Genomic DNA, 14,533 nt, shown 5'->3' with positions numbered 1-14,533 from the left:
ATGAACCTTTTTTCTTCCGGAAAATTATTGTTTTACACTCTCGAATGTATAATATTTTACACTATATTTGTACTTTCACATTAAATGTCCACATTTTACATACCTGATGAATGAAACAATTAAAGCTATTTTTGTTTTTCTTTTTTGCTAAGATCATAATAAATAAATATTAAGTAAATTTCATTTTAAATAATTTATTCCAAAGGTTATTATAAATTAAATCTCATAATTTCAAAGTTTTCAAAATTAAAGCATAAAGTGCTTCTTCTTCTTCTTTATTTATTTATTTGTGTGGATAATTTGATAGTTACAAATTACAATGGAGAAAAGAGAGATTTGAAATAACAAGAAGAGTCAATTTTGTCATGGCCCTTAGCAAATAATTAAACCATGACGTTTAATATTGTCATAAATTACAGTATATATTAAACCTTATCAATTTGTAAGTTTTAAATCAAACTTTGGGCTTTTAAAATCATATTGAATTTATTGCGCACTCTTAGTGTGGTGGTCACTCCACAAATATAAGTGTTTTGTGGGGTGTGGGGGTAAGAGTCGGAGTTGAAGTTTCCAAGAAGAAAGTTTATACACATATATATTTAAATTAGGTTAGAGTAGAATTTCTATCTTGTATATAAAAAAAAAAAAAAAAAAAAAAATCATATCGAATTTGCTAAGAGCCTTATAGTTCAACTAGTTGCTACCTCTTGGTGTTTCTAATAGGGATATCCAGGGTTTAAATCCTCCCTCCTCTAATTATAGATTTAAAAAAAAAAAAATCATATCAATTTAAACTTTGGACTTTTTAGATTCGAATTTGGTGGATTAATTTTCAGGTTTGGTTGATATGTTTAAGTCAATGCGATTTTGAAACTACAAGGTTTGATTTGAAACCAGATAAACTATAACCTGTAGGGTTTAATTTGTAACAATCTTAAACTTCAATGTTTAATTTGAAACTTTTGAATCCATCCTTAATATAACATATAAACCATTTAATCCAAAATCTTAAACCTAAGAATCTGTTTGGCAGAAAGTAAAGGAATGAAATAAATATATTAAAAAAGAATCTTTTAGAGGTATTCTGTTTAGTAAGAAGAAATCAAACTGTTACGAGGTAATTACATTTCATTCAATTTCTTTCTAAGCATTCATCTTGTTGGAAAAGTATATAATACTCAGGGAATACAATAATGTCATACTCATTCCTCTCACGTAAATGGTGACTCTCATTTGTGAGACCTATTATTATGTGGGATGAGAAAATGTGACATTTTTGTACTTCTAGAATATTGTATAATTTACCCATCCCATATTAGAGGAATACGTATTCCTTTAATGAAATAGTAATATAATACTAATTGGACAAAATTTAGATACAAAATTGTTTGTAACCTAAGGCTATAACCTTATTCAATATTTTTTTTATTGGAGATGAATTTTGACAAATCCATCATTGGATTACATTTTCTTCTTATATCCTCCATACTTGCAAAATTTCTAGAAAATTAAAGATCAATAGCTATGTTGTCAATAAATTGTTTAAATTGCAAGTTTTTGTAGTTTAAAATGTATAAAATATAAGCTTATAAATCATATAGTATGTAGTATCCGATTGGCACAAAATTTGACATATGTATTAAGAGTATAGAGAACATGCAATTTAACGGTTAGATTTTCAAAATATGTAGTAATGTTTATTTTATTAAGTAAAGTTGTTTGTAGCCTTATGCTACAACCAATTTTGTAGCTAAACTTATTCCTATTTAAAAAAAAAAAAATACAAATAGAAGATGAATAGTAATTAAAATGGTAAAATCATATATTTCTTTATTTTTTTATTTTTTATTTTATGAACTTCCAAATACACTAGGAAAAATTACACCATATTTCATTCCATTCCATTTCTTTACTATCCACTCATTCTATTTTTATATTGTTTTTATTAACTTGAATTTCCTCACATTATATTATATCATATTAATTTCTTAAGATTTTTATTGCATGTGTAGACAACATTTATCTTAAGTTCTTCATTTTTCTTACACATGAGACTTCCATCCACACATCAATACGTAAGATAATGGTGGCGGCTCTAGGATATTTTTTTTAGGGGTCAGTAATAAACATAAATTACACAAAATTTAAAATAAAAGAGAACTTGAATATATTGACATTACAAAAAAAAAAACACAAATTCTTGAGGTTTTACAATTGCCTTTTACAAGTACGAGATTTCATATTAATTTTGAAGTTGTTGCATGACAGTTTCATTATCAATCCTGTATTCTATATCTTTTTCATTTTTTTTTTTTTTTTGAGGGAATATCTCTTTCAAATTTGGTAAGACCATAATGGTGGTTTTTATTTTTTATTTTTTATTTTATTTTTCAAATTTTAGATCAAATTAGTTTGTTCGTTGATAGACTTTTTTATGTTTAAAAAAGCTAAGATATTGTTAAGATGATCAAATTCAAGCTTATTTCAGCTAGGCTTAAAAAAATTCATAATTAGAGTATTCAAAATTTTATTTTAGGGATAAAAAAAAATCAAATTGAATTAAAACATTGATATATATATATATATATATAATTGCCAACTCAGTGGTTTGAACCCTTGTAATTAACATGGCGCTGCCCATTAGACAAACAATTCTTAAATTTAATTCAGCATTCTTGACTACAAGCACAAATTATTTTACAACATTTTTACAAACCGTTAACGTGGTCAGCTTCTTATTAGTTTTCATCTTAATCCATCATTAACATCACATTTTTATTTACTAATAATTACCCACCACATCAGCATTTTGTAAATTTTTTTGTAAAAAAGTTTGTATCTCTAGTATTATTCCTTTATTAGCCAATTAAAATTTTAAGTTCTCTCTCATAATTTAGTAATTCCCAATGTAAACGTGATTAATCAGAATTGAACTACTAGAATTATTTCAATCAATTTCAATCTTCTTTTTCTTTGCACGTTGGAACTCCTCAAACCAAGGTTATCAATTCCGTACCGTACCGGCCGGAATATACCGTACCGGCCAGCAATTCGGTACGCTTGACCCCCCTGTATCGTACCGGAAAAAATACTGGCTGTACCGGCCTCGTACCAGCCGTACCAGCCAATTTCGGGCAATACCGGCCGGTACCGGGCGTACCGGCCGGTACAGAAAAAGGTTTTTTTTTTTTTTTTTTTTTTTTTAAAGTTTTGTAATTTTTGAATTTTTGTTAGGACAGAATAGTAACTTATTTGTATTAACTTATTAGTATTATTTGTTTTCTTAGTATGCAATGGTAACTTTTAAGCTTTCTATTTTATTTTTTTATTTCTTTTTCCCTTTTAATTGATACTAAAGTCTAAAACCATGAATAATTAGTTCTGAATTGAGGAAATGTTTTATGGTAAACTTTTATATTTATTATAATATATATATATATATATATATACATAGACACATACATACATAAATATATATATATATAAATATTTATTTATTTATTTATAAATATAAAAAATAGCGGTAAACTCAAAACGGTACACCGATATTGATCGGTATCCGAAATATATCGTACCGGTACCGGTACGCCCTCCGGTACAGTATTGACATTCTTGCCTCAAACATGTTTTGAACATTTGATTTTCCAATAGACTCAAAATAATGTCTTTCTATGAAGAGTTTCCCCACATATGCATTACACAACCCAATTGCTATCCTCTAAGGTGATCGTGAAAATAGAAATGTTGGCAAATCCCAAGTCCCGACTCTCCCTGGTAGCAGCAGCAGTGATAGCATCAGTGACTATTACATCCCCTTGCACTACCATAGCTATAGCTCAACTACCGACAGGTTTTGAATAATTTTTTTGGACCAAAACTTTTTTTGGTTTAAAATTAAGACTTGGGTTACTTCAGTCCACTGTATTGGAGTTGACATGATACGGATACACATTCAATTTTTACCACATGTCGGCTTCGCACTGAAGTCAAGCTTTACACTCAAAATAATTATAGATGTTTCGAGAATGTCTCATCCCTGCAATCAATGCCAAAATGAATGGCCAGCCATAGGATCAAAGCCCAGCCGCCTCTTTTGAATTGACATGATCCAATAGATTATTTGTGATTTTTTAGACTACGTTAATAAATAAATAAATAAATATATATATATAAAGATGCGATAGAATTTCAAACTTATAACGTGTGTTTCATGATGTTTGTTTTTTATCATAGTTTTTTTATGTAAGTGAGAGAGATTAAATTACAAATCTCTTATTTGATTACGAAATACTTTATTTGTTGAGCAAACTAAAGCTACATATCTCTTTAAGACATTTTGCCTCTAGATAAATAGAAGTTACAGATCTGCTCATAATATCATGCAATTGAGCATGGTTGTCAAAATCGCGATCCGGATCGTAAAATCGCACGATTTTACGATCCCACCTCACTAAAAAGTTTAAAATCGTAACAGGATCGCAAAAATGGTAGGATCGTATGTAGGATCGTATAGGATCGCATAGGATCGTAGGATCGTATGGGATCCTACCGATCTTACCGATCCTACCATTTGGATTGAATTTTTTTTTTTTTTTTGAAGTGGGATTCATTTGGGTAAGATAATCCACCTAAACCCAAAGCCCAATGGGTTATCAAAAGCCCAATAATGAATTGAAGTCCCAAATTTACCCCTATGTCATCATAAAATCTCAAAAAAACCTATAGTACTTCAGTTTAACGTTTTCAAAAACAAAACCTAAAATATTTAGATGATGAAATGGGATATGACAATGACAGTGATTAGATTAGAAGAACCTTAGAATGAGAATTCTCTTTTGGATTTCATATTTGTAATTAGCTAGTTTACCTTAGATTGAGAATTTTCATTTGGATTACATATTGTAAATTTGTAGTTAGCTAGTTTTTATATGCTAACTAGCCTAACTTATTTTGGATTTGGAACTTAGAATTTGGAAAACATTGTCCATATGTGTAGATAATATTTTGGTACTTAGTTGCTACTTAAACATGTATTGAATTTTTTAGATACATTATGTCAAAAGTTAAATATATTTTGTTTCGTTAGAATGACATAAGAACAATGTAGTGTGTGTAAATTACATTTTATGATGCAATTTTTTTAATAGATGGATTCATATTTTAAGTGATTATATAACATACAAAGTCACTATCAATAGGTTTTTTGCTTAAAATCTGAAAATAGGTAGGATCTTACGATCCACGATCCGATTCTACGATCCACGATCCTACCTACCTCCCACGATCCTACGTAGAATCCCGATTTTGACAACCTTGCAATTGAGGAAGAAATATAAAAATATCATTTACCCCAAGGAAATATACAAATATTGTGGCTCAACTATGACCATGAAGCATGATCACCAAAAAGTTACAACAACTAGGAAGTGCAGCGTTGGTCGCTGAGTCATTAATCACCTTTTAATCAACAATGGAGATGTAAACACTTAACAGGGACATCGTAATTGCTAATGGACTTGCAAGTTGCAACCGTTGCCATTTCGAATGGCAACTTGAAGACAAATGGCAACTTGAAGACATTGTTTCATTTCTTGTAGAACCCAGAACCTTTTTCATTTATCTTTTTTTGACAGGATAACAAATAGGGGTGTCAATGTTCAACCCAACTCGCGAACACGATACGAACTCAATACGGATTTTTTCGGGTTAGAGTTGGGCCTTAATGGGTTTGGGTCATAAATGAGTTGACCCGAAAGCGACATGATAAGAAACGTGTCATAAGCGGGTCAACCCGCGTAATCCACAATAGACACGTTTGACACGCCAATTTATTTGTGTCAATCCGAAATGACCCACTTAACACAACCCGTTTAACTTGTATAACAAATAAATATTTATTTTATTTTAGATTTGTCAAAAACCTTTTATATCCAACATATATTTTAAATTTAGAAAGAAAAGTGAGTAATTATAAAAATGTACAAGAGATATAGTTGGAAATTGAAACTTTCAAACCCTAGAACTATTAATACTTTTTATTTTTTGCATAAAACTTGCAAAAATAAAATTGGATGAGCTTGTGGAAGATGTTATGAATTTGGATATCAACAAAGAATCTATGAATTATAATCGTGGTCATAGTCAGGATTAATCTACTGTTTGCTCAAATTCTTTCAATATTGATACTTAGCATTTGACGAGTTCCAAGGATATTATATTTTTGTTAAACTATGTTATTTTATTTTTGTTAAACTTTGTTATTTTGAATTTGGGTTGAAGTTTATGCACTTCTTTTGAAGTGTAAAGAACTTATTTCTAGATGAATGTTATATTTTTGTTGAACTATATTATTTTAAATGTGGGTTGAAGACTTGAAGTGTATGCATTGCTTTTTAGGATGTAAAAAAAATTATTTCTAGATAGATGTTATATTTAATATTATGCAGGTTGAAATGAGTTGTGTTACATTCGTGTCAACCCAACATGACTCGTTTATTAAGTATGTCAAATGGGTTGGGTCAGATCAACCCGCCTTATTAACAGGTCGGATTAGGGTTGAAAGATCATGACACGATTATTAAATGGGTCGGGTTAGGATTGAGTTATTTAGTTGAATACCCCTATCTCGACACGACACAAACCCGACACGCTAACCCAAATTGACACCCCCTAATAACAAATAAATATTAGGATAAATTAAATGGAATGGTTTCAAAAGTTTCAAATTACCTCTGAGTGTTGGACTAATACAAATTAAATCTTATAATTAGTAGGCAAATCAAACTCTGAACGATTAAAATCATATCTATCAATTTAAATCTTGGAATTTTCAGGTTACATTTGGTTGTGTTTGATTATCGAGTTCAATTGAGAGGTTTAATCCAATACAATTTTAAAAGTATAAGGTTCCATTTGAAATTAATGAAACTATAGCCTACAAAGTTTAATTTAATTGTCTTAAACTTTAAAGTTTTAATTTGAAACGTTTGAAACTATAGGGATTAATTTGAAACAACCATTTTATAAGGTTCAAATATATTTAAACTCAATTTCAAAATCTATACAAAGTAACAAATATTTCAAGTTGTGGGGGGAGATAATATTGTGGGGAAACAACAATTGATCTTAATATAACATGTAGAGATATCACTTAATCTACAACCTTAAATCTAACATTTTATCTGTAAGAAGTGAAATGAATGAATAGGAAATAGGACAAAAACGATTTTTTTTTTCGGGAATTCAGTAAGAAAAATTGAAATGGTTATGAGGTAATGCAAATTTCATTCCATCCCCTTCTAATTTTATTTTTTGAAAAATGAGATGAACACTCATTCCCTTATAAAATATAAGTCAAAACCAATTTTATCCCATTTTGAAACAAGACAATTAAAAGATGAAGGGTATAATGGTGACATCATATATTTCTTTTATTTTGTTCATTCTTTTATGAACTTCCAAACATGCTAAAAACAATTACACCATATTTCATTCTATTTTTTTTTTTTGGATGAATATATATTTCATTCTATTTGATTCCTTTATGATCTACCTATTTTATTCTATTATTTTATATACTTACAAACATAAAAGGTAAAAGTTTGGCCGAATTATATTAATTTTTTTATAACATATAAGGACATCAATCACATCACTAATGGATAAGTTATTTATTTTTCTTCCATGTTACTTCCATCCATATATGAATACCCAACACAAACAATTCTTAAGTTTATTTCAGCATCCTTGACTTATTAAACAATTAAAATCTGTAGTTCTTCCTCATAATTCAGCAATTCCCAAAGTAAACATGATTTCAAATCAAAGTGAACTAGAATTCTTTAAATCAATTCATCAGTTATCACACCAGATCTTTTTTTTTTTTTCTTGGAACTCCTCAAGCTTTTTTTGGACATTTATTTATTTATTTTGCAATAGACTCAAAATTTAAATCATTCTATGAAGAAGATTTTCCACAAATACCATATGCATAACACAATCCCACCTCCCTCTAGTAGCGGCAGCAGTGCCTTGCACTACCTGAGCTTTACTTATATATTGTCAAAACCATAAAGAGCAAAGACCAGCCAACTCACTTGTATTACCTTTATGGCTTTATCCAATATACCATTTGAGATCTTAATCCTAATCTGGTTTAGCATTTAGACACAAATTCTGTCATCTACTTTGGTTGGATCAGATGTTTTTTAATGGGATGTGGCAACACATCAATGATACTGGAACTCATGGTAATTTATCGGAAGCATTATATAACTCTAAACCATCTATAAATTTAATTTATATACCAATCTTACCACACAAATATATTAAATCCTACAAGCACAATAGCAGTGGCTACCCCCCCACCACACCAAAAAAAAAGAAAAAAAGAAAAAAAAGGAAGTTCAAACAAATGGATAAACACTTTTTTGTGAGTATACTCAACCTGAAGATAAGTCAAAGAAATGATATCCATAACATTTCTTCATCTTCTAATGGATTAAGAAAATGCCAAGATATCAATCAAAGGTCAAAGTACAAAAAGAACATAAGCAATCACGATCAAACCAAAGGTAGGTGTGGTAAGCCCAACCCTCAAACCTTTGTAAGCGCTGAGTGGAATTTTAAAGTGACAGCAATTTTGTAAATAGAAAATAGAATCCACTAAGATGGATTCAGTGGACTGCAGAATTCAGAAGATGAGTGCAACACTCCACTAAACCACTTATGCCTGAAGAGTCAAAAGGTGTGGAGGTCAGAGGCTTAGAGACGTTGACAAATAAGTGTAATAAAGTCATTATAGTGCTTTTCACAGTTGCTATGGCCTAAATGACATGAGATAATTGCTTGTAAGATGGGTCAAGGGCATTCTACGATATACGTTGTCTTCCAATTTAGGAGTTGATTTCTGCATCTTTCTTTGACCTTAATATACTACAAAAGATAACATCGACTATGACTTGGGTAGAACGCATCTATCGGGTTGATATGCATTATGTTAATGGTATAATGAACCTGATCCGCATTATATCAATGTTCAAGATTGGCACTATCTATAGTTGGACTTTGCTGAATGTAGTGTACAATAACAGACATGGTGGCCCTTAAATAGACAATTCCCTATATCTTTAAGAATTATATCTTCAGTTTTATGGCTGCGTGTGAATAAGCACGTATATCAATTGGAAATATGTAATGGTAGAAAATGCATATCTGATGAAGAATACTTTGTCAATCCTATCTCTTCCTACCTCTACTTCTGCTAATGAAAGCTCGAACTGGGATAAAAATAAAAATAACCAATTTAATACAATATGTAACATGACAGCAATTATGTCCATTAAGTGTTAGTATGTAAAACCTGTTTAAAGCTTTAAGAAACTGCCGAATAGAACTTCACTCTTTTTTGTAGAAGTCATTTTAAAGATAGTTATTTCCCCTCCTAAATTTCTGAGTTTAAATGTAGAATATGGAAACAACTGCACTCTTTTTGCAGCTACAATGTTTGACAGAATCTGATGGTCTAGGAATCAAACTATATTTGAAGCAACCATAGCTGCTCAATTGTGTGAAGTTTGAAGTTGATGCTATGTCTTCCTCATCCTCCAATCCAGATTTAGCTTATATCCTTGATGAATTCAAATCTGTTCTCAATTCATTTTTGTGTTGGGACTCTGTTTTTGTCCCTAGGCATGTATTTAAGTGGGGTGGCCCCCTTACCATCTCTTCTCCCCTCTTGGGTCCATCTCTTGGAGGATCAAGATGGGCCACTACCTCTTCCACACCCCCCCCCCCCCCCCCCTTCCTCTTTCTCCTTTATGTATTTTAATTCAAAAAAATGCGGAATAGAACTTAGTGGGCTTCCATTATGTTTTTATTTGTAAGAATTTGAAGAAAATATGGGCTATATTTATCACATCACAACTTGTATCCTTTCTCAAGTTCCCAAGTTTTTGTTTTTATCTTTTTTCTCTTGAAAATCACACACAGAGTAAAACCTAATCATCATTGTTGTTGAGCCCCAACATTACAGAACTCCATCACTTACAAGTAACAGCAATGTTTCTTCAACATGTTATTTTATCGACCTTTCTGATTTATTCAATGTAGCAAGTAAAAACCAGACAAAGAGGAATATCACATATGCATGATGTATGTACCAGCATGTGTTTTAGTTTTGCTAATGAACCATCATTGAAGATTGCTAATGAGCTCTAGCTCAACTGACACTTCTCTCCTTGCAAGTGTGAAAAATATGAGATTGTGGGTTCAAGACCCACTGAGTGCGTTTGTAACTAATCTATTAAGAAGACGTGTTAATTTACTCGAGCTATAATTATAAACTGACTCACTCATGTGAAACCTCAATCAGAGCAATGCAAGGTTTAGATTTAAAATTTTTGTTTTTTCTTGTTCAATGAACATATATAAATACTATTAACAGTGAACGATTAAGTGAGATCAAGTCTGAGCAACACATACTCCCAAGAGCTAAATTTTCATTCAACAATGCGAACATATAAAGACTAAACTCTCAATTTACAATTTAGTCACAACATAATCTAGATATACACACGTACATTGTGGGAAAGATTAATGTAACCCTTTGCCTGATCATCTTCTAATTACTAATATCAATAACCTCAGATGCAAAGTGGGACAACATTACCATCACTCAGCTTGCACAAAATGGACGAAAACATCACCAATCTCATTGCTGCTAAATTCATCTGGTAGAGACCCTTTTCCTTAAGAAGCTGCTAAATTCAAAATGATTCACCTTCCACTCCATTATCCTTACAATTCAAGTCATTCCGGCCATTCTTGATTTAGAATTCGTAACTGCCATCTTCTTGCAAATTCATATCATAAACATCATCAGACCGTGAATCTCTCAAACCCAACAAACCATTACCCTGAACATTCCGTCTAATGGGGCCCTTTTCTCTCTGTTTTCTATCAAAACCAATACCATAAACATCATCAAACTGTGAATCTCTTAATCCCAACAAACCATTACCCCGAACATTCCGTCTAATGAGGCCCTTTCCTCTCTGTTTTCTATCAAAACCAATATCATAAACATCATCAGACTGTGAATCTCTCATCCCCAACGAGCCATTATCCCGAACATTCCGTCTAATAGGGCCCTTTCCTCTCTGTTTTCTGTCAAAACCAGCTTCCCCTGACTCCAACCCACCGGAACCAATGGGGGCCCTTCCTCTCTGTTCTCTATCAAAAACAGCTTCCCTTGACTCCAACCCACCGGAACCATTCGAACCCACATCGTGAAACCTATTCCTATTCACATTCTTTCTCAATTTCCCATTACTTCTCTTCCCATTTCGTCTATCCACACCCGATAATTCCAAACTATCTTTCTGATACGAACTCTCCGAATCCAACAAATTTTGACCCTTCTCCTCCTTCAATTCATCCAACCCACCATTTCTTTGATAAGGTTTGATACTATGAACAACCCCTTTAGGGAAAAATCTAGCTGAGGGTAACTCATCCACAGTCTCAAACAACTGAGGCCCATCTCTCTGAGTCCACAAATCGAACCCACCAGGCCTTTGAAACCTATCAGCCAAGACTTTCACTTGCTCGTCAGCGCCAACGGAGAGCAAGTTAGGGGCTCTCTCGACAACTTCCCAAGGCCTCTCGAGCTCTGACACAGCAGCCTTGAGCTCTGCTCGCTTTCGCATCTCGTAAATATTGCGCTCGCGAGCGAGGCGAGCCTTGAGGAGCTGCCTGGCTTTCTTTGCCTGCATTCGCTTCCATTGCCACTTTGATACGCCACCTGGGTAGGTTCTGGGACCCCCTCCCATACGAATAATCGTCGTTTTGGGTGTGATGGGTTGGGAGTAGAGTGAAGGGTTATAGGGTTTTGGGTGGAGGAACAACTTCGTTGTAGCTGGACCTGTCAAACAATTTGAGAATGAGAGTGTTTGGATTTGAAGGATTGACATTTTTCTTAAACCAAAAAAGAAAAAAATTGTTGTTGCTGTGATTTCTATGTCAGGGTTTACACTTTACAGTGATTCTATTCTATGACTATGAATGGTTTAGGAGATGGGAATGAAAGCAAAGAAGAGAGATAGTGGAGTTTGTGGTTTGTGTCGAAACGTTATCTGCACTTCTGCGGACTAATGCTGTCTTGGGTCATTTCTAGCTAATGGGTTGGGCCTACTTGTAACAAAGGCATTTGGGCTTGTATCAATAAGGCAGGCTTTTAAGTTTTTAACGTTTTAGAAGACTTATAGAAAATCCAAATTAGGTTTCAATCAGGTTCTCAATTTGCGCCACAAGGCCCACAACGAGTTTCATCTAATTTGTAATTTTTTACCGAGGAAATTATTAAGGGTAAAAATTGAAGTGTCAAAACTCAAAATTCAATTAGATTCTAAATTAGATTTAAATTAAAGTCTAATTTTTCACCACATGTCCATCTAATTTTTTAATTTTTGTGGTAATTGAATTATTGGATGCAAAAAATAAAAAGCCTAAATCCAGTATAAAAATTGTGTAAGTTAATACCATGTATAATTTTAATCTCTTCTTAAAAAATGTATAATTTGAATCATGTAATTGTAACTGTTTTTAATTGTATATGTGGATATGCACGAAGTTACACACTAGTATATATTAGGCACAATAGCACTTTTAGTCCTTATATTTTGACGTTTTTCCATTTTAGTCCCTACATTTTATTTTTTCCCACTTTTAGTCCCTAAAACCAATTTACGCTTTCCGTTTTAGTCCTTGAAGCACTATTCCGTCACCAAACTAACGGAAAAACTGGACGTGGCTGACGTGAGCATTAAAATATTATTAAAAAAATTATTTGACATTTTTTAAATGCCAAAATTATAAATAATTAATTAATTACTCAATTTTAATTAAAATAAAAAAACAAACAAACAAAATTATTTTCTTTCCAACAAAAAAATTTACTTTCTTTTAATTAAAAAGAATTTTTTTTTTTCCAAATTTTTTTTTTCAGAAGAACATATTCTTTTTTTGATGAACTCAGAAGAACATATTCATGTTCTTTATGTTGTTTCCCGTATATGATTCATATTCTTACCAAACACAAAAAACACAAACTCAAATTTAAACATTACCACAAGATCACAAACACAAACACAAACACAAACGCAAAGAACACAATAACAAACATAAACCAATTAAAAAGAGTAATTAAAAAATTTTCTTTTTTTTCTTTTCATTATTTTCGGAAGAACAAAGTTACATGTTCTTCATGTTCTTCGGGAAAGAACATGAAGGTTGCCCAGAAAATTAAACATGCAAAAATTCATTCAAAATCCCTTTCCTCCACTAAATCCTCTAACAAATCAAACCCATAAACCCAGAAAGATAATAAATTCCACATGAAAAAAACAAACCCAGAAATTTAAAGTAAACACAGCAGCAACTTGAAACCACCAAACCCAATCAAATCTCATCTGCCCCTCTTTTCACTCTCATCCACTTCTCTTTTTTCTCTCTAGACCATTCCCCTAAATCAAATCTCTCTATCTCTCTCTCTCTCTCCAAACCCAATCACTCTCTCTCTCTCTGTGGTGAAACCCAAATTCCCAATTGATCCGCAAATGCCACCTTTGAACAACAAATCGATGATGATGAACACCAGGCCAGGAAGAATCGGCGGCGACTTTGACGAATCGGAGACGCCATCGAACAATCTCTGGGTCGGTAACCTAGCCAGCGACGTTGCGGACTCAGATCTCATGGATCTCTTTGTCCAGTACAGTGCGCTCGATAGCGTCACCTCTTACTCTTCTCGCAGCTACGCTTTCATCTTCTTCAAGCGAATCGAAGTCGCTAAGGCCACCAAGGATACCTTACAAGATGTCGATCTCCATGGCCACCCTATCAAGAGCGAATCGGACTCCGAGGCAGGGACTAGATCGGGTGGGGCCGAGGTGGAGGAGGAGGAGTCAGGTTCAAAGATCGGGCGCCAGGAGCCAGGGTCAAGCTCGTCCTCGGACTTGTGAGGTGAGTGGGACTCAGAGCCGAACTCGTCCCACTCGGACGAGTCATGGGGAGTGGTGGGATCGGGGGGCGAGTCGTCGGAGGAGGATGAAGTGGCATCTTTGAGATCGTTTTGAGAGAGAATGGAGACGAAAGGGCGAGCGGTGAGTGAGAGAGGGTAGAGAGAGAGTATGAGGTTTTGGTTGCTGGGTTTCTATTCTTTTGCTGGGTTTCATGTTTTGCTGGGTTTCATGTTCTTTGATTCGGTGGGTTTCTATTCTTTCTACAGTAATATTAAATTGAGTAATTAATTATTTTTTTTAATTTTGGCATTTAAAAAATGTCAAATAATTTTTTTAATAATATTTTAATGCTCACGTCAGCCACGTCCAGTTTTTCCGTTAGTTTGGTGACGGAATAGTGCTTCAAGGACTAAACGGAAAGCGTAAATTGGTTTTAGGGACTAAAAGTGGAAAAAATAAAATGTAGGGACTAAAATGGAAAAATATCAAAATATAAGGACTAAAAGTGCTAT

At 32.8% G+C, this 14,533-nt stretch overlaps 1 protein-coding gene across 1 annotated transcript; it reads right to left on the bottom strand.

Moving 5' to 3' along the window:
• Nucleotides 1-10,468: 10,468 nt before the first annotated feature.
• On the bottom strand, nucleotides 10,469-12,126 carry LOC115954209. The gene has a single exon (XM_031072120.1). It carries the CDS (start codon nucleotides 11,970-11,972, stop codon nucleotides 10,830-10,832), a length of 1,143 nt encoding a protein of 380 aa, XP_030927980.1. The 5' UTR covers nucleotides 11,973-12,126; the 3' UTR covers nucleotides 10,469-10,829.
• Nucleotides 12,127-14,533: the final 2,407 nt, after the last annotated feature.

Source organism: Quercus lobata, chromosome 7 (assembly GCF_001633185.2).
Source record: "Quercus lobata isolate SW786 chromosome 7, ValleyOak3.0 Primary Assembly, whole genome shotgun sequence".
Classification (NCBI taxonomy): domain Eukaryota; kingdom Viridiplantae; phylum Streptophyta; class Magnoliopsida; order Fagales; family Fagaceae; genus Quercus; species Quercus lobata.
Note: the sequence above shows the minus strand (reverse complement) of the source record. Positions and strands in the feature narration are given on the sequence as shown.

Excerpts from the sequence above, each read along its gene's own strand:
- LOC115954209 (XM_031072120.1), bottom strand. The coding sequence starts at position 11,972 with ATGTCAATCCTTCAAATCCAAACACTCTCATTCTCAAATTGTTTGACA.